Source organism: Lucilia sericata, unplaced genomic scaffold (genome assembly GCF_015586225.1).
Source record: "Lucilia sericata isolate MDLA Ls3-8-SP2 unplaced genomic scaffold, ASM1558622v1 Contig000270F_arrow, whole genome shotgun sequence".
Taxonomy (NCBI): domain Eukaryota; kingdom Metazoa; phylum Arthropoda; class Insecta; order Diptera; family Calliphoridae; genus Lucilia; species Lucilia sericata.
The window spans coordinates 166,077-186,861 of record NW_023994295.1 but is presented as its reverse complement, the minus strand read 5'-3'; the positions used below and the strand labels follow the sequence as shown (position 1 = coordinate 186,861).

At 28.7% G+C, this 20,785-nt stretch overlaps 3 protein-coding genes across 4 annotated transcripts; all 3 read right to left on the bottom strand.

Annotated features, from left to right (window-relative positions):
• Positions 1-2,913: 2,913 nt before the first annotated feature.
• On the bottom strand, positions 2,914-3,946 carry LOC119603032. 2 transcript variants are annotated; one of them, XM_037954890.1, is made up of 3 exons: positions 3,756-3,936; positions 3,387-3,665; positions 2,914-3,312 (listed from the first exon to the last, which is right to left on the bottom strand). In XM_037954890.1, exons 2-3 carry the CDS (start codon positions 3,475-3,477, stop codon positions 3,098-3,100), a joined length of 306 nt encoding a protein of 101 aa, XP_037810818.1. In that variant the 5' UTR covers positions 3,478-3,665; positions 3,756-3,936; the 3' UTR covers positions 2,914-3,097. The 2 variants fall into 2 exon arrangements, with proteins under 2 accessions (XP_037810818.1, XP_037810817.1); XM_037954889.1 differs by having other exon boundaries at positions 3,387-3,946.
• A 2,116-nt stretch (positions 3,947-6,062) lies between these two features.
• LOC119603017 (tauPI-stichotoxin-Hcr2c) lies at positions 6,063-6,705 on the bottom strand. The gene is made up of 2 exons (XM_037954871.1): positions 6,382-6,705; positions 6,063-6,322 (listed from the first exon to the last, which is right to left on the bottom strand). The coding sequence occupies exons 1-2, from the start codon at positions 6,467-6,469 to the stop codon at positions 6,114-6,116; spliced, it is 297 nt and encodes a 98-aa protein (XP_037810799.1). The 5' UTR covers positions 6,470-6,705; the 3' UTR covers positions 6,063-6,113.
• Positions 6,706-7,174: 469 nt separating this feature from the next.
• Positions 7,175-20,464, bottom strand: LOC119603023 (chromosome transmission fidelity protein 18 homolog). The gene is made up of 11 exons (XM_037954875.1): positions 20,234-20,464; positions 19,271-20,180; positions 18,850-19,208; positions 18,435-18,780; positions 15,000-15,102; positions 14,808-14,941; positions 14,513-14,747; positions 13,754-13,929; positions 13,327-13,690; positions 10,365-10,428; positions 7,175-7,394 (listed from the first exon to the last, which is right to left on the bottom strand). The coding sequence occupies exons 1-11, from the start codon at positions 20,325-20,327 to the stop codon at positions 7,294-7,296; spliced, it is 2,886 nt and encodes a 961-aa protein (XP_037810803.1). The 5' UTR covers positions 20,328-20,464; the 3' UTR covers positions 7,175-7,293.
• Between the last annotated feature and the right edge of the window lie 321 nt (positions 20,465-20,785).

The following is a 20,785-nucleotide window of genomic DNA, read 5'->3' as shown; positions in this document are numbered from 1 at the left end:
ATATTTGTAAAAATATGTAAAAAATGTCAACTAGAACTGAACTGGAATTGAACTAGAACTGAACTAGAACTGAATTAAAACTTAACTATACTAGAACTGAACTAGAACTGAACTAGAACTGAACTAGAACTGAACTAGAACTGAACTAGAACTGAACTAGAACTGAACTAGAACTGAACTAGAACTGAACTAGAACTGAAATAGAACTGAACTAGAACTGAACTAGAACTGAACTAGAACTGAACTAGAACTGAACTAGAACTGAACTAGAACTGAACTAGAACTGAACTAGAACTGAACTAGAACTGAACTAGAACTGAACTAGAACTGAACTAGAACTGAACTAGAACTGAACTAGAACTAGAACAAGAACTGAACTAGAACTGAACTAGAACTGAACTAGAACTGAACTAGAACTGAACTAGAACTGAACTAGAACTGAACTAGAACTGAACTAGAACTGAACTAGAACTGAACTAGAACTGAACTAGAACTGAACTAGAACTGAACTAGAACTGAACTAGAACTGAACTAGAACTGAACTAGAACTGAAGTAGAACTGAACTAGAACTGAAGTAGAACTGAACTAGAACTGAACTAGAACTGAACTAGAACTGAACTAGAACTGAACTAGAACTGAACTAGAACTGAACTAGAACTGAACTAGAACTGAACTAGAACTGAACTAGAACTGAACTAGAACTGAACTAGAACTGAACTAGAACTGAACTGGAACTGAACTAGAACTGAACTAGAACTGAACTAGAACTGAACTAGAACTGAACTAGAACTGAACTAGAACTGAACTAGAACTGAACTAGAACTGAACTAGAACTGAACTAGAACTGAACTAGAACTGAACTAGAACTGAACTAGAACTGAACTAGAACTGAACTAGAACTGAACTAGAACTGAGCTAGAACTGAACTAGAACTGAACTAGAACTGAACTAGAACTGAACTAGAACTGAACTAAAACTGAACTAGAACTGAACTAGAACTGAGCTAGAACTGAACTAGAACTAAACTAGAACTGAACTAGAACTGAACTGGAATTGAACTAGAACTGAACTAGAACTGAACTAGAACTGAACTAGAACTGAACTAGAACTGAACTAGAACTAGAACTGAACTAGAACTGAACTAGAACTGAACTAGAACTGAACTAGAACTGAACTAGAACTGAACTGAACTAGAACTGAACTAGAACTGAACTAGAACTGAACTAGAATGAACTAGAACTGAACTAGAACTGAACTAGAACTGAACTAGAACTGAACTAGAACTGAACTAGAACTGAACTAGAACTGAACTAGAACTGAACTAGAACTGATCTAGAACTGAACTAGAACTGAACTAGAACTGAACTAGAACTGAACTAGAACTGAACTAGAACTGAACTAGAACTGAACTAGAACTGAACTAGAACTGAACTAGAACTGAACTAGAACTGAACTAGAACTGAACTATAGAACTGAACTAGAACTGAACTAGAACTGAACTAGAACTGAACTAGAACTGAACTAGAACTGAACTAGAACTGAACTAGAACTGAACTAGAACTGAACTAGAACTGAACTAGAACTGAACTAGAACTGAACTAGAACTGAACTAGAACTGAACTAGAATGAACTAGAACTGAACTAGAACTGAACTAGAACTGAACTAGAACTGAACTAGAACTGAACTAGAACTGAACTAGAACTGAACTAGAACTGAACTAGAACTGAACTAGAACTGAACTAGAACTGAACTAGAACTGAACTAGAACTGAACTAGAACTGAACTAGAACTGAACTAGAACTGAACTAGAACTGAACTAGAACTGAACTAGAACTGAACTAGAACTGAACTAGAACTGAACTAGAACTGAACTAGAACTGAACTAGAACTGAACTAGAACTGAACTAGAACTGAACTAGAACTGAACTAGAACTGAACTAGAACTGAACTAGAACTGAACTAGAACTGAACTAGAACTGAACTAGAACTAGAACTGAACTAGAACTGAACTAGAACTGAACTAGAACTGAACTAGAATGAACTAGAACTGAACTAGAACTGAACTAGAACTGAACTAGAACTGAACTAGAACTGAACTAGAACTGAACTAGAACGGAACTAGAACTGACTAGAACGAACTAGAACTGAACTAGAACTGAACTAGAACTGACTAGAACTGAACTAGAACTGAACTGGAACTGAACTAGAACTGAACTAGAACGGAAAGAACTGAACTAGAACTGAACTAGAACTGAACTAGAACTGAACTAGAACTGAACTAGAACTAAACTAGAATTGTACCAGAAACTGAAGTGAAATAGAATTGTACTAGAACTAACTAAGTATAACTGAACTTTATTTGTTTTAAATTTCCAAGGATCATAGTTATTTCGAACCCGTGTTTGTTGAGATTAAATTAAAGCCTGAAAGTGTGCTATTGAATATAATTGTTAAAAACAAACAATGAGACGGAAAATAAAGCTCAAAATTAGTTTGAAACTCAGAATAAGAGAAACAACATAAAAAAGGATTGTTTTATAAACGATATTATAACAAAATTGCATAACAATGAGTTTTTAATCAATGCTAAATCCGATATATCTGCAAAATATCAAGATTTCGCATAAAATACAATTTGCTAATCAATCGTTATCTAATGAAAATTAATATTTCCTTATTAATGAGTCAACATATTAAGGAAAATTTTCAATTCAGCGAAACTTTATAAATTCAATCAATATTTTTGATTTAGTAGTCTGCGTACTTGTGACCTGTACCCTAGATATTATTTTTCTAGACACATAATCGAATGCAAGCATTAATTATTTCGACTGCATAAATCATTTCATGTCAAGGTACTGTATTATATATTTAAAATAATAATAAAAATAAAATATAGTATATCCTTATCTTCTTTCAGCAGTACAAACACAAACAATAAAATTGCGTTTTATTTTCAATATTTCTATTGAATACCAATAAAATTATAGTTAAACACTATTTCTAAGAAAGAAAAAAATTGCGTTTTTGATTTTTTGTATTTGCAAACAGTTTTACTATTGAAATCATGCACATGTTTCTTGAACACAAATCAATTATGGTTTTGAATAACGAACACGTCTATGACGGCGACGATTTTTTCTATTACAAATCTTTTCACAATCCTCTAGAGATGAGAATATTTTCTTATCTGGACTGCAGCCCAAATATTTACAGCGTTGAGTTTCAGCATCATAATAAATGCCTAAAGTTGAGGAGCCACACAAACCATTAATGGTGGGCTGACGATCACAAATATCAACAACAGCACCTTTTGGGGGAGGAGAGGTATAACGAAAAAACAATTAAAAATTATTTGTAATAAAATGTGAAGTTTTAACTTACGTGTACGATTTCCAGCTCCTTGTATAGTATGAATTATATTTAAAAGGATGCAACAAACAATTATTAGACGCTTTGCGCTTGAAAGAATCATTTTATACCAAATACTGTTAATAATTTTTTTTCCTTTATTTAAACTTCTTTGTTTGCACGTTCAAGTTGTAAGAATTTCGACTCGCTTTCTTTTCGCTGTTAATTGTTTACAACAAAAACAATTTCCCATTTGATGTTAAATTATAATAATGTGTATTTGTTTATAACAAATGCCTTAATAATATGATTCTGATTAGGAATAATAAAATTTTATATTCATAAAATGTTTTTTTTTTTTTTTAATTTTATTGTCGAGTTTTATAAACTCTTGTTGCTTACTTAAAGCCTTAGTTTTAACAAAACTTTACAATTTTATTTTTATAAAATAAATTAACACCAAAATAGATGTTTTTTTCTTATACACTCGGTTTATGTATTATTTCTCTACGATCACAGCGAATGTTCGCTTGTAATTGAATGTCTGCCACTCAGATTTTGTATTTTTATTAATGAGTTTTATAATGCGATAAGAGATCGTTTGCTTCTTTCTCTACTATAAGTTTAAGTCTTTCTTTATATATTTTTTATAAGAATTATGGAATTGAAAACAAACAATGTTTTGCAAAAGCCAAATGAAACGAAAATGAAAACGAAAACATGGAGTATTTATTTTGAGCGATAATACACAACTTGTACAATTTGATTTGTCACAGAGCAAAGATCAGTTTCTTGGGAGGATGTATTTCTATATTGTCGTTAATGTAATTTTTACAATTGGAGTTGATAGGAAAATGTAACAAAATGTGAAAAATTGAACTGAACTAGAACTGAACTAGAACTGAACTAGAACTGAACGAAACTGAACTAGAACTGAACTAGAATTGAACTGAACTGAACTGAACTGAACTAGAACTGAACTAGAACTGAACTAGAACTGAACTAGAACTGAACTAGAACTGAACTAGAACTGAACTAGAACTGAACTAGAACTGAACTAGAACTGAACTAGAACTGAACTAGAACTAGAACTGAACTAGAACTGAACTAGAACTGAACTGGAACTGAACTAGAACTGAACTAGAACTGAACTAGAACTGAACTAGAACTGAACTAGAACTGAACTAGAACTGAACTAGAATGAACTAGAACTGAACTAGAACTGAACTAGAACTGAACTAGAACTGAACTAGAACTGAACTAGAACTGAACTAGAACTGAACTAGAACTGAACTAGAACTGAACTAGAACTGAACTAGAACTGAACTAGAACTGAACTAGAACTGAACTAGAACTGAACTAGAACTGAACTAGAACTGAACTAGAACTGAACTAGAACTGAACTAGAACTGAACTAGAACTGAACTAGAACTGAACTAGAACTGAACTAGAACTGAACTAGAACTGAACTAGAACTGAACTAGAACTGAACTAGAACTGAACTAGAACTGAACTAGAACTGAATTAGAACTGAACAACTAGAACTGAACTAGAACTGAACTAGAACTGAACTAGAACTGAACTAGAACTGAACTAGAAACTGAACTAGAACTGAACTAGAACTGAACTAGAACTGAACTAGAACTGAACTAGAACTGAACTAGAACTGAACTAGAACTGAACTAGAACTGAACTAGAACTGAATTAGAACTGAACTAGAAACTAGAACTGAACTAGAACTGAACTAGAACTGAACTAGAACTGAACTAGAACTGAACTAGAACTGAACTAGAACTGAACTAGAACTGAACTAGAACTGAACTAGAACTGAACTAGAACTGAACTAGAACTGAACTAGAACTGAACTAGAACTGAACTAGAACTGAACTAGAACTGAACTAGAACTGAACTAGAACTGAACTAGAACTGAACTAGAACTGAACTAGAACTGAACTAGAACTGAACTAGAACTGAACTAGAACTGAACTAGAACTGAACTAGAACTGAACTAGAACTGAACTAGAACTGAACTAGAACTGAACTAGAACTGAACTAGAACTGAACTAGAACTAAACTAGAACTGAACTAGAACTGAACTAGAACAGAACTAGAACTGAACTAGAACTGAACTAGAACTGAACTAGAACAGAACTAGAACTGAACTAGAACTGAACTAGAACTGAACTAGAACTGAACTAGAACTGAACTAGAACTGAACTAACTAGAACTGAACTAGAACTGAACTAGAACTGAACTAGAACTGAACTAGAACTGAACTAGAATTAAACTAGGACTGAACTAGAACTAAATTTGAATTGAACTAGGACCGAACTAGAACTAACAGATTTTGTTTTTGAATATGATTTCGAACACATTTTTTTTTAATTGTCTTTGAGCAAAATTAGAGCAAATTCGAAGGAAACAAATTTTTCCAATGACATCTCTTTTAAACACTGTTACCTTGTGTTGATAATAAAACAGTACCCCCAATATAATACAAAGAAATAATTTTACATACAAATATTATTGATAAGAAATGATAAGCACGAGTTGAAAAGTAAATAAAAACTAGCTTAAAGTGGACAGAGTAAGATAATCCAACAAATCACTCAAACGTGACACAACCATCATAATACAAACAGAAAATAGTTTCGAGTTTTTTGAATTTAATCAACTCAAAACGTATGGATTATAATATTTAAAAAAAAATTTTAAAGAATTTATGTACTTTATTAATCACTTTTCTTTGTTTTTTGTACTTTAATCATGTCTTATATCTTGTATACGTCGAGTAGCATGGACACATGTTGCTAAACAATCCTGAAGAGAACCAAAACTTTGACCACCCGTTAGACGGCAGCCTCCCACAGTATATTTTTCACAATTACTCTTTTGACTATCGAAATAATAGCCTTCTATTTCAATCGTACAAATGCCCTCTGATCGAGGAGGTGGTTGCAAGCAAATATCTACAAATACAAATTAATCAATAACACATTTATTGTAAACACTTTGTTATAAAACTTACTTGGAATGCCCCAGCTGCGCGATTCTATAGAAACTAAAACATTCGATGCAATTGCAAATATTAATAGAACAATAACAAATTTTGACATAATGTTTATACTGGATAATACCAATTAAAACCACGATTTATATATATTGTTTTAAAAAAGTAATCAATATTTTTGTGCAACAAATATACTATTATACGCTCTCGTAGAAATACTAGACGCAATAACGAACAAAACGAAATTATTACTAATGAAAGACTTAAAAACAAGCTACACACTGTAAATAACGTAATAGAAGAGACCTTATCAGTTTAACAGCTCAACAAGAACACGAATAAGAAAATAATTTAAATACACATTTTAAAAAGAAAATAAAACTACAACGAAATGGAATGACCACATGCTCATTTATAGTATATTACGCACAGAAAACTGCTCATTTAAAGAGTAATCGTTTTCGTTGCAGCAGAAAGTAAATTTATGTCATAAATATGACACACCCTTGACTTAATATAGTAAATTAACGCCTACACCAGAATATATAATTGCATCGACAACAATGTATTAAATATTGCGAAAATAAAACAGACTCACTTTAAGTGTTAAAAAGAGAATAACACTGCGTTTCAAATGTCAACGTCATAGATGAATATGTATGACGATTATAATGCAAATCGTAATATTTGCACAGAGACATTTGAAATCGTTGTGCACTCAACACAAGTCAAACAAACAAATTCTCTAACGCTTTCACAATTATTGAAAAACTATAAAATTGCAATAAACTATCAATCGCATTTATAAATTAATAATTATAAAAAACTTTTTATTAAAACATTTTAATTACATAAATACATATAAAACTAATATAATATTTTATATTTAAAGAAGAGTAAAACTAACTATATTAATGTACGTATAAGCTGTTACAATAATTCATTCATATGAATATCTTTGCGTACAGCATTATTGAAACCCTCCTTGTAACGATACCAAATGGGACTTTTAACAATTGGATCAGATTTAGCTGGAAAACAAAATATTCAAGCGTAAAATTAGTATTTAATAAACATACACATTGTATACACAAATCTACACACACACACACACACACCCATCACACTTTTTACGTTAGGATAAAGAATTACAACAGACTTTGTGTGTAAACACAGAGTTTTAAAGTAATTGAATCATTAAAATGTCCAGGAATTCTAATCGAAGAAAAAATCAATTTTAGTTTAGTTCTAGTTCAGTTCTAGTTCTAATTCAGTTCTAGTTCAGTTCTAGTTCAATTCTAGTTCAGTTCTAGTTCAGTTCTAGTTCAGTTCTAGTTCAGTTCTAGTTCAGTTCTAGTTCAGTTCTAGTTCAGTTCTAGTTCAGTTCTAGTTCAGTTCTAGTTCAGTTCTAGTTCAGTTCTAGTTCAGTTCTAGTTCAGTTCTAGTTCAGTTCTAGTTCAGTTCTAGTTCAGTTCTAGTTCAGTTCTAGATCAGTTCTTGTTCAGTTCTAGTTCACTTCTAGTTCAATTCCAGTTCAGTTCTAGTTTAGTTCTAGTTCAGTTCTAGTTCAGTTCTAGTTCAGTTCTAGTTCAGTTCTAGTTCAGTTCTAGTTCAGTTCTAGTTCAGTTCTAGTTCAGTTCTAGTTCAGTTCTAGTTCAGTTCTAGTTAGTCAGTTCTAGTTCAGTTCTAGTTCAGTTCAGTTCTAGTTCAGTTCTAGTTCAGTTCTAGTTCAGTTCTAGTACAGTTCTAGTTCAGTTCTAGTTCAGTTCTAGTTCAGTTCTAGTTCAGTTCTAGTTCAGTTCTAGTTCAGTTCTAGTTCAGTTCTAGTTCAGTTCTAGTTCAGTTCTAGTTCAGTTCTAGTTCAGTTCTAGTTCAGTTCTAGTTCAGTTCTAGTTCAGTTCTAGTTCAGTTCTAGTTCAGTTCTAGTTCAGTTCTAGTTCAGTTCTAGTTCAGTTCTAGTTCAGTTCTAGTTCAGTTCTAGTTCAGTTCTAGTTCAGTTCTAGTTCAGTTCTAGTTCAGTTCTAGTTCAGTTCTAGTTCAGTTCTAGTTCAGTTCTAGTTCAGTTCTAGTTCAGTTCTAGTTCAGTTCTAGTTCAGTTCTAGTTCAGTTCTAGTTCAGTTCTAGTTGAGTTCTAGTTGAGTTCTAGTTGAGTTCTAGTTCAGTTCTAGTTCAGTTCTAGTTCAGTTCTAGTTCAGTTCAGTTTAGTTCAGTTCTAGTTCAGTTTCTAGTTCAGTTCTAGTTCAGTTCTAGGTTCTAGTTCAGTTCTAGTTCAGTTCCTAGTTCAGTTCTAGTTCCAGTTCTAGTTCAGTTCTAGTTCAGTTCTAGTTCAGTTCTAGTTCAGTTCTAGTTCAGTTCTAGTTCAGTTCTAGTTCAGTTCTAGTTCAGTTCTAGTTCAGTTCTAGTTCAGTCTCGTTCAGTTCTAGTTCAGTTCTAGTTCAGTTCTAGTCGTTCTAGTTCAGTTCTAGTTCAGTTCTAAGTTCAGTTCTAGTTCAGTTCTAGTTCAGTTCTAGTTCTATTCTAGTTCAGTTCTAGTTCAGTTCTAGTTCAGTTCTAGTTCAGTTCTAGTTCAGTTCTAGTTCAGTTCTAGTTCAGTTCTAGTTCAGTTCTAGTTCAGTTCTAGTTCAGTTCTAGTTCAGTTCTAGTCAGTTCCTAGTATTTCTAGTTCAGTTCTAGTTCGTTCTAGTTTAGTTCTAGTTCAGTTCTAGTTCAGTTCTAGTTCAGTTCTAGTTCAGTTCTAGTTCAGTTTCTAGTTCAGTTCTAGTTCAGTTCTAGTTCAGTTCTAGTTCAGTTCTAGTTCAGTTCTAGTTCAGTTCTAGTTCAGTTCTAGTTCAGTTCTAGTTCAGTTCTAGTTTCATTCTAGTTCAGTTCTAGTTCAGTTCTAGTTCGTTCTAGTTCAGTTCTAGTTCAGTTCTAGTTCAGTTCTAGTTCAGTTCTAGTTCAGTTCTAGTTCGTTAGTCAGTTCTAGTTCAGTTCTAGTTCAGTTTCTAGTTCAGTTCTAGTTCAGTTCTAGTTCAGTTCTAGTTCAGTTCTAGTTCAGTTCTAGTCAGTTCTAGTTCAGTTCTAGTTCAGTTCTAGTTCAGTTCTAGTTCAGTTCTAGTTCAGTTCTCTAGTTCAGTTCTAGTTCAGTTCTAGTTCAGTTCTAGTTCAGTTCTAGTTCAGTTCTAGTTCAGTTCTAGTTCAGTTCTAGTTCAGTTCTAGTTCAGTTCTAGTTCAGTTCTAGTTCAGTTCTAGTTCAGTTCTAGTTCATTTCTAGTTCAGTTCTAGTTCAGTTCTAGTTCAGTTCTAGTTCAGTTCTAGTTCAGTTCTAGTTCAGTTCTAGTTCATTTCTAGTTCAGTTCTAGTTCAGTTCTAGTTCAGTTCTAGTTCAGTTCTAGTTCAGTTCTAGTTCAGTTCTAGTTCAGTTCTAGTTCAGTTCTAGTTCAGTTCTAGTTCAGTTCTAGTTCATTTCTAGTTCATTTCTAGTTCAGTTCTAGTTCAGTTCTAGTTCAGTTCTAGTTCAGTTCTAGTTCAGTTTCTAGTTCAGTTCTAGTTCAGTTCTAGTTCAGTTCTAGTTCAGTTCTAGTTCAGTTCTAGTTCAGTTCTAGTTCAGTTCTAGTTCAGTTCTAGTTCAGTTCTAGTTCAGTTCTAGTTCAGTTCTAGTTCAGTTCTAGTTCAGTTCTAGTTCAGTTCTAGTTCAGTTCTAGTTCAGTTCTAGTTCAGTTCTAGTTCAGTTCTAGTTCAGTTCTAGTTCAGTTCTAGTTCAGTTCTAGTTCAGTTCTAGTTCAGTTCTAGTTCAGTTCTAGTTCAGTTCTGTAGAAACCAACTTTCAAACTTCTGTTTCGTAAACCTACTCCTATACTTAATCATAATAAATAAACTTTTTAAAATGAATACAATGGAAAGGAATAGAAAACAACAACCAATGTAAACAATGAAATGAAAATTATATCTACCAGAATAAACGTGTGCTGTGTTGGTGTATATTTCTTGTATACATATACATATATTACAACAATACTTACATTCCTCTGCCAATGTTTGTGCAGCGCTTTTACGCTGTATACGACCAAAGAAATCCTTAGAGACCTGTAACATTACGTATTTAGTGTTTGTATTGAAATTGATATTATTATTAGTATTAGAATTCTCATTCACATTTGCAACAATACCACACAATGACACCGATGATGATAGAAATAATGGAGATTCAAATAGAATAGCTACATTTTACATTATTACATTTTTATTTTTTTTTTTTTTTTTTGGTTACACAATTGCAAATAATATTTAGAACTTTTGTTTGTTAGTCAGCCTTTGGGTTAAAGTTAGTAACAAGTTTTATATAGAATTTTATTTTCAATTTAACTTTGAATTTTATTTAAAAAAAAAACAAAAAACAAACCCGAGTGTTTGTCAGTCAGTCGTTTGGAATGAGTTGATTGTTTAGTTGGTTCTTGTTGTTAGCACTGAAACACCTTTTCTTATTCTATTATTTATTTTATATGTTTTTTTTATTGTATTTTCTATTTGTTCATGAGTATTGCACTGAGATTTGATTTCAATTTCACAGGATAATAAAGACAATGAATTTTTATGAGCTAAATTATTAAGGCAATGAATGTTTATTTTGTTAAAAAAAAAGACAAGAAGCTTTTTCTCATATTGTTTGGAAACATTAAGTAGCTTACTGTTGCAATTTTAATTTACTGTAAATTATTAAGGGATTAATAAATGATTTATGACAAGAATAATGTTAAGGAGTTTTAAGGAATTAGTTGATGACGATTTTTTTAGGAAAGAAGATTGTAAAGAAATGAGTCCTTTGAAGGAGTTTTTTATATAGAAAGTTAATTTTTCCTATAGAAAAGTGTTATTTAATAACATTTTCTATATAAAAATGTTATCCGTTAACTTTTTTCTATAGAAAAATGTCATTCTTTAACTCTTTTCTATAGAAAAATGTTATTCGTGAACTCTTTTCCACTTTTTCTATAGAAAAATGTTATCGCTAGACTTTTTTCTATTGAAAAATGTTATCGGTGAACTTATTCTATAGAAAAATCTTATCGGTGAACTTTTTTCTATAGAAAAATGTTATCAGTGAACTTTTTCCTATAGAAAAATGTTATCGGTGATCTTTTTTCTATAGGAAAATGTTATCTATTAACTTTTTTCTATAGAAAAATGTTATCCAATAACTTTTTTCTATAGAAAAATGTTATCCATTAACTTTTTTCTATAGAAAAATGTTGTCGGTGAACTTTTTTCTACAGAAAAATTTTAAAGGTGAACTTTTTTCTATAGAAAAATGTTATTGCTGAACTTTTTTCTATAGAAAAATGTTATCGGTGAACTTTTTTCTATAGAAAAATGTTATCGGTGAACTTTTTTCTATAGAAAAATATTATCGGTGAACTTTTTTCTATAAAAAAATGTTATCGGTGAACTTTTTTCTATAAAAAAATGTTATCGGTGAACTTTTTTCTATAAAAAAATGTTATCGGTGAACTTTTTTCTATAGAAAAATGTTATCGGTGAACTTTTTTCTATAGAAAAATGTTATCGGTGAACTTTTTTCTATAGAAAAATGTTATCGGTGAACTTTTTTTTATAGAAAAATGTTATCGGTGAACTTTTTTCTATAGAGAAATGTTATCAGTGAACTTTTTTCTATAGTAAAATGTTATCGGTGAACTTTTTTCTATAGAAAAATGTTATCGGAGAACTTTTTGTTATAGAAAAATGTTATCTGTGAACTTTTTTCTATAGAAAAATGTTATCGGTGAAATTTTTTCTATAGAAAATTATTATCGGTGAACTTTGTTCTATAGAAAAATGTTAGCGATGAACTTTTTCTATAGAAAAATGTTATCCATTAACTTTTTTCTATAGAAAAATGTTGTCCATTAACTTTTTTCTATAGAAAAATGTTGTCCATTAACTTTTTTCTATAGAAAAATGTTGTCCATTAACTTTTTTCTATAGAAAAATGTTATCTGTAAACTTTTTTCTATAGAAAAATGTTATCTGTAAACTTTTTTCTATAGAAAAAATGTAATCGGTGAACATTTTTCTATACAAAAATGTTATCCATTTACCTTTCTTCTATAGAAAAAAGTTTTCCATTACCTTTTTTTCTATAGAAAAATGTTATCAGTTTATTTCTTTTATAAAAAACTTTTATCCATTAACTTTTTTCTATAGAAAAACTTTATATTTCTATAGAAAAAGATTATCTTTCTATAGAATAAGTTTAACCATTAACTTTTTTAAACAGAAAAAGTTTATCCGTTCACTTCTTTCTACGGAAAAATGTTATCCGTCAATTTTTTTCTATAGAACAAGATTATCCGTTAACTTGTTTCTATAGAAAGATGTTTCCTTTCATTTTTTCTTTAGGAAAAGTTGATCCCTTAAGTTTTTACTATAGAAATTTGATTTGTTTTCTACACAAAAGATTATTTAAGGTAAATTTTCTGTAAAAAGCATTTATCCTAATATGACAAAGTTTATTAAAAGAAGTTTGTTCCAAAGAAAATGTTAAGCCACATAAGTATTAGTATATTGATTATCTAAAAGATCTCTACTAATATTCTCAAGTTGTTATTACAAATTAAATTTACATTCTGTACATATTTTCATTCTCAATAAATATGGTTTAATATCCAAGTCAAAACTATATATATTTTATAATTCCATCTACATATTTCAATTCAATTTCCTAAGCACGTTTTTGTTAACATTTCTTTTTTATTTTGTTTGTTTTTCTTTATTTTTGCACACAAAGAAAAACTAAATGCTATAATCCTGGCGTTTGTTATGTAAATCGACTACGAGTAAAATAGTTTTGTTAAAGCATAGTATAGTGTTTGAATGAAATAATAGAAAAAATATTGATGCATAATTTGTATATGTATGTACATATAATGATGTTCCAGTTTAAGCATGCAGTTAGTAATAATAAAATATAATAGATTGACTTACCACTTCAGTATTTGCCTTGGATTTTGCAGAAGTTTCAATACGTTTTGGTTTAAGACGTTGCAAATGATTGGGTAAATTAGTGGGAGATGTAGTTTTTATTGAAGGTTTTGCTGCAGCGGCTGATTTAGCGGGTCCTATGATTTTTGGTGTTGAACGATGTATGCGTTCTAATTCTACCTCACGAGATACTAGTTGACGGCCAAAGTAAGAGAGTGATACTCCCGGAAAATTAGGAAATTGCATGATAGTATCTATATCAGGTTCCATGCGAAAGATATAGGGACCATCGGCTGATTTAACTTGTGTATAAGTTATGCCCAAATCTACCATTATTTCTACACAATGCTTTAAGTCGGCTTGTTCTCTTTAAAGAAAATTTCTATTAAGTATAGTGTTTTTATATGTTTTAAATACTAAATAAACTTACTTTTGTGATAATAATTGTATGGCCACCGATCTTAATTGTGGCGATAATATATACTTTAATAAAGGTACTGTTTCCAATAACACTGCACTACCCTGGCCTATGCCCACTGTGCTGGCAGTAAACGATTTACGTAAAGCTTGAAATATATTCTTTTGTGTAGTCAATTTCTGTTGAAACTGTTGGTATAAAACGAAAAAGATTTGTTAACGATTTGATTATAAATGTATTTTCTTTAAAGGAAAATGTTAATTATGTAATAAATATATGTATGAACACAACCACTAAACAAGAAATGAGTTTATGTTTTGTCATATTGTAAGTGTAAAATGAATTCATTTTACTCTTTATATCATCTATGCCCTCTTTTGTTTATTCATTGCTTTAAACATCATTACATTATGTTTATATTAATGTTGTGCTACAACACATTTAATCTCTTGATTGCATTTTATTCATTGAAATTCTAAAAAAATCTACTTATACATATCCTAAAGACGTTGAGATTAAACAACACAAAAAAAAACAAAATGTTTAGAAATGAAATGACATTTACAAGTCAAACACAAAAAGCTCATTTGCCCATTCATTCATGCATTCCTTCATTCATACGTTCATCATCTAACGGCAGTTGGTTGAAATTTTAAAACATTTATAAGCACTTTTAAACAAATGCAAACAAGTCAAATGTACATAATATTGTGCTGATAATTATAATGATGAAGATTTTTATAATGATACTTAAGTCTAAAACTTACTTACCTCATATCCTTTAGTGGGGAAATTTATTTTAGGCCAAGCCAAAGAAGCAAATAACAAATGCCATATAACGAAACCATATTGTAAATATGGATATACAGTATAATTTTGTAAATGATTTATTTGCTGTTGTACCATATCCGAGAAACAAAACCATTGAGTAGCCTCTACTACACCATTTAAATCGGGATCAGGCATTTTTTGTTGTAAATAATTTTCATAAACACCCTGCATTAATCTTTAAGAAAAAAAAAATTAACAAAATTATATATTTATTAGTAATTTATAATTAACCCACCTTCCATAATCTCCTCCAGAATGTACTACATCTAGGGTATGACGTACTCTTGTACTTATAGACATATCTGTCATTGTTACTTGAGCTTCTTCCTCACCGCGTGCCTCTGTTAATTGTTTTTTAGGACGTTGTATCTGTAAAAGGGAATTGAATAGTTATTATTGTTTTTAATAGTAAACTAGACAAACTTACTCTGAATATTGAACCCCAAACATCAAATAAACCTTGATGACGATCTTTTTGTCCCAGATTGTTATTTAAAACATCTTGCAGTTTTAAAGCATTCTTTTGGGCGCTAAAAAATATAAGATTTACTATAAAAATTATAGAAAATCGGATAAACTTTTTATATAGAAAAGTGTTAACGTATGAACTTTTTTTCCATATTTCCATAAGAACTAATCTAACGAATAAAATTTTTCTACAAAAATTGTCTTTGTTTAAAAGCAAATGTTAACGAATAAACTTTTTCTATAGAAAAACATTAATGGATAAAATTTTAAGTTATTCTACTGAAAACCGCTAACGGATAAACTTTTTTTACACAAAAATATTAACATATTAACTTTTTCTGTAGGAAAGCGTTAACGGATAAACGTTTTCTATAGAAAAATATTAACGGATAAACTTATTCGAATAACATTTTTTATAAAAAAAATTATTCGAATCAAATTTTTTATATAGTTTTTAAAAAAAAAATTCATAAAAAAATTTATTCGAATAAAATTTTTTATAAAAAAAAATATTCGAATAAAATTTTTTATAAAAAAATTATTCGAATAAAATTTTTTTAATAATAACTTTCTATAGAAAAAGCATTCGAATAAATTTTTTTTTCGAATAATATTTTTTATTAAAAAAATTATTCGAATAAAATTTTTTTAAAAATTATTTTTTAAACAAACATTCGAATAAGTTTTTTTTTTTAAATTCGATTCGAATACAAAAAACTTTCTATACAAAAATATTTATTCGAATAAAAAAATTTATTCGAATAATTTTTTTATAAAAAACATTCGAATAAAATTTTTCATAAAAAATTTTATTCAAATAAATTTTTCATAAAAAATTTTATTCAAATAAATTTTTCATAAAAAATTTTATTCAAATAAAATTTTCATAAAAAAATATTCGAAGATTTTTTTTTTCAAATATTTTTTATACAACCATTCGAATAAGTTTTTTTTTTTAATTCGATTCGAATACAAAAAACTTTCTATACAAAAATATTTATTCGAATAAAAAAAAAATTCGATGAAAAAAATCGAATAAAAAAATCACTGAATAAAAAAAAATTATTCGAATTTTTTTTTTATAAAAAGCACTCGAATAAATTTTTTCATAAAAAATTGGTATTCAAACAAAAATTTTCATAAAAAATTTATTTGAATATATTCTTTATTAAAAAAAATTATTCGAATCAATTTTTTTTTTTAATTATTCAACTAATTTTTTTTAATAATAATTTTCTATAGGAAAAATAATTAAAATAAAAACTTACTATAGAACACTTTATTCGAATAAAATTTTTTATAAAAAAATTATTCGAATATATATGTAACTTTTATTCGAATATTTTTTTTTTTTTTTACAAATAATAAGTTTTTATTATATTAGAATACAAAAATATTTATTCGAATAAAAAAAATTACTCGAATAAAAAAATCACTGAATTAAAAATTATTCGAATAATTTTTTTATAAAAAACATTAGAATAAAATTTTTTATAAAAAAATTTGATTCAAACAATTTTTTTCTTAAATTTAATTCGAATACAAAAAAGTTTCTATACAAAAGTATTTATTCGAATAAAAAATATTAAATTCGAATACAAAAATATTTATTCGAATAAAAAAAATTACTCCAATAAAAAAATCACTGAATTAAAAATTATTCGAATAATTTTTTTATAAAAAACATTCGAATAAAATTTTTTATAAAAAAATTTGATTCAAATAATTTTTTTCTTAAATTTAATTCGAATACAAAAAAAGTTTCTATACAAAAGTATTTATTCGAATAAAAAAATCACTGAATAATAAAAAAAAATTATTCGAAAAATTTTTCAAATAAAATTTTTCATAAAAAAATTCTGTATAAAAAAAGTTTATTCGAATAATATTTTTTATTAAAAAATATATTCGAATAAAATTTTTATAAAATTATTCGAATATTTTTTTTAATAAAATTTTTTATAACAACTTTCTATAAGAAAAATAATTAAAATAAAAACTTTCTATAGAAAAATATTATTCGAATAAAATTTTTCATAAAAAAATTATTCGAAGAGATAACTTTTATTCGAATAATTTTTTATAAAAACATTAGAATATTTTTTTTTTAAATTTGATTCGAGTACAAAAAAACTGTATATACAAAAATATTTATTCGAATAAAAAAAATTATTCGAATAATTTTTTTATAAAAAAAAATAGAAATAATATTTTTCATAAAAAACATTCGAACAAAATTTTTCATAGAAAAAATTTATTTATATAAAATTGTCATAAAAAATTTATTCGAATAAAATGTTTTATAAAAAAAAATTATTCGAATAAAATTTTTTTATAACTTTCTACTAAAAAAAATAATAAAAATAAAAACTTTCTATAGAAAAATATGGAAAAATTAAGAAATTCTAAATAAAATTCATTCGAATAAAATTTTGTTCGGATAAACATTTTTCATATAAAAATTTTTTGAAAAATTTCTTTTGATAAAAATTTTCGTTCAAAAAATTATTCGGATAATTTACTATGGAGCATTGTTTCAAATTTTACAGAAACATTTATTCGATTATATTTTCTTGATAAAAATACGGTTAAAAAATGCCCGAATAAAATTACCTTAACAAAAACTTATTCGTATAAAAATTTTTGATTAAAAAGTTATTCGGATAAAAATTTTCGATTAAAAAATTATTCGAATATCTTTTAGAATTTTTTTTTAAATTATTGGAATCTTATTGTTAATTTATTTGAATAAAAAATTATTCGAATCAAAATTTACAAAATTTTAAATAAATTTTTTTTTTTATTTGAAAAAAATTATTCGAATAAAAATTTATTCGAATAAATGTATCGAATAAAAATTTATTTGGATAAAAATTTTTGATTAAAAATTATTCGAAAAATTTATATGGAAAAACATTTTCGATTAAAAAGTTATTCGAAAAATTTATTCGGATATATAGAATTTTAAAAAAAAATATATAAGAATAAAATTTATTCGAATAAAACTTTATTCGTATAAAAATTGTTCATATAAAAATTTATTCGAATAAAATTTTTGCTATTAAAATGATTCGAATGGAAATTTATTCGGACAATATTTTTGATATAAAATTTATTCGAATAGAATCAAAATTTTAAAAAGTTTAAATAAAATTTATTTGAAAAAATTACCCAATAAAAATATATTTGAAAAAAAATTATTCGAATAATTATTTATTCGAATAAAAATTTATTCGGTTAAAAATATTAGGTTAAAAAATTATTCGAATAAAATTCATTGGCATTAAAAAATATCGAAATCAAAATTATGCATACATATCTATCTTCAAAAAAAAAAAACTTCGACTAAAGTGTTCCAATAGAGGAAATAATTTCGTTATAGTGCATCACTCACCTAAAAAACTGCATGGTTGATATACAACAGCGTACATCATTGCCAGATTTTTCCGCCAAAGATATCAGTGTTCCAAAGTCCGTCTTTAAACGTTCAGTTTGTGCCACCTGCACTAAACGTTCGGCCAGACGTGCGGAATCTATAGGCGGAAAAGTTACCACAAAAGCTATCTGTCTTAAAGGTCTCAAAGCGGGATCATAAACATCATTACAAATACATATAATAGGACGTTTTAAAATATTATGTGTTGCCTTGCCACCTTTCGCTTTCGCCTTACTCTGTACACTATCCGTAACAAATTTAACCAGAAACTCTATAGACTGACGAGGAGCACCATCAATTTCATCTGAAATTATAGCGAAATATTAGATTTCTCTTCCTTATTTTCAAATAATTTAGCAGTTGCATACTTTACCCAATATAATACAGTTAGGTTTTTTCGATTCATTCATTACTGAGGTCATTTGTGTACCATTTTCTAAAGCCATTTTAAAAGCCTCTGGACTGCGATCATCGGAGGCATTAATTTCGCGTACATTATAGCCTGCATGTCGTGCTATGGTATGAGCTAGAGTAGTTTTACCCAGACCTGGAGGGCCACACAATAAGGCCACTTTTTGCATGGGCCGGCCCATTTCATCAACATTTGTATTAAGAAATTGTTTAGATTTACGTGGACGCCAACCACCCGTAGATTCAAATTTGCCAGTACGTTTATTAAAGGTATTAAGTTCACCGTTATTATTAGCATTAGCTTGCAAGGCTTTGAATTCTCTGGAAAAAATTAAATTAATTAAAAAGAAATTTACCTGGTATTAATTTGTTCTGGCACTTACTTGCCAAATACCACCTTATCCCACATTTTCAACCAATATAATAAACTTCTATTGGTCATTTCATCAGATAAAAGATCTATATATTTGCGCGGTTTATATTTCTCTACCCATAAACGTGTATCTTTATCCGAGGTGGGTTCAACAACTATGACTTCTTGTGTTTCCTTTGCTTTAGAATTAGCTCTTTTCAGTATTAATTCGTTGGCTTCATCCCATATCTTCTGTTTGTTTTCACCCAAAAGGCTGCCTATGGTGGGTGCTGCTGTTATTTCATTTATAGCTTTTGTTTCATAATCTTCAGAATGAAATCTAACATACACTCTTTCATCATCACTACGTCTAAGGGGCATAAATGGCCACTGGGGTATGGTATAAGAAAGATTTCTCATTTTGAAAGCATGCAAAGCTTCCAAACGTGATAAGTTGTCTTTACGCACTGCCTTACTCTGCTCTTGTAGTTTTTTGCGGGTTTCTAAAATTTTCTCAATAATTTCCAAATCTCTTTCCTCTTCCGTGCGTGCTTTTTTAGCTTCTGGATCTTCATAGGTTTCATTGCCAAAAATATCATCAATATTACCAAATAGATCTCTTTCCAAGCGTTTGCGTTTCAGGGTGGCTCTTTCTAACTCTTCTAAAGCTTTATTGGCGGTGGAGGGTCCCATATCATCGATATCGATTACTTCTTGTATAGGAGGCATTTTACTTTTAGCCACTAAGGGGGTAGAGGCTCCTCGTGTATGCGACTGTTTGGGGGTACCAAACAAACGCCGATTAACTGGTCCAGCCAGTGTGGAAATTTGCGTATCATCACCATTGAAACTGATTTGCGACAATTGTGGAGAATTTAGGGTAACTTGACTAAGGCCCGGTTTTATTTGGGTACTGTTGACCGCCACAGCAGGACGGTAATCTGCAAACGATTTCCATGAATAATTTGGTCTCTGGTAGCGTCTCTAAACTTACCATTTTGTTCTTCGGGCGGGAAATCATCCATTAATTCCAATTCATCTTGATATTGTAATTCAAACTCTTCATTTTCATCTGGATATTGATCCATTGTAATTGAATTTAATTATAGATTATTGTTTATTTTGTTAATTATTAATATATTTATTAATTTTGTGTATTGTTTAGAAATAGTTGTTCACAATTTTGGCGCTTTTTTACAATGATTTTCACTAATAAATGTCGAATAGTTATTATGACATTTGTTTTGTTATGTTTTTCTGCTACAGAGTTGTTATTGTTTTTTAATAAAAAGCAAAGACATTTACCTCACAGCTGTTGCACAGCTTTGCCATTTAACATTAAAGTTTATGTTCTATGAAAATGATAAAACAGTTTTCAGGTAAAACAGTATCTATAAACATTTCTTAGTCAATACAGCAACCTAGTGGCAACTTTTTAACTTAAACTATAAAAAAGTAATGTATTGGCAACTCTATTTCGTAAATCTTTCTTTTTTACAACCAAACACAGTGAGTGCTGCCAATCATTTATACAAATTGTCAACAT

Bases quoted from the DNA above. Each gene is read 5' to 3' on its own strand.
- LOC119603032 (XM_037954889.1), bottom strand. From the start codon at position 3,477: ATGATTCTTTCAAGCGCAAAGCGTCTAATAATTGTTTGTTGCATCCTT. The intron at 3,313-3,386 runs GTAAGTTAAAAC...CTCCCCCAAAAG, and splicing joins AGGAGCTGGAAATCGTACAC to GTGCTGTTGTTGATATTTGT.
- LOC119603017 (XM_037954871.1), bottom strand. From the start codon at position 6,469: ATGTCAAAATTTGTTATTGTTCTATTAATATTTGCAATTGCATCGAAT. The intron at 6,323-6,381 runs GTAAGTTTTATA...TTGTATTTGTAG, and splicing joins GCGCAGCTGGGGCATTCCAA to ATATTTGCTTGCAACCACCT.
- LOC119603023 (XM_037954875.1), bottom strand. From the start codon at position 20,327: ATGGATCAATATCCAGATGAAAATGAAGAGTTTGAATTACAATATCAA. The intron at 14,748-14,807 runs GTGGGTTAATTA...TTTTTCTTAAAG, and splicing joins TCTGGAGGAGATTATGGAAG to ATTAATGCAGGGTGTTTATG. The intron at 13,930-14,512 runs GTAAGTAAGTTT...TTATACCAACAG, and splicing joins TCCCCACTAAAGGATATGAG to TTTCAACAGAAATTGACTAC.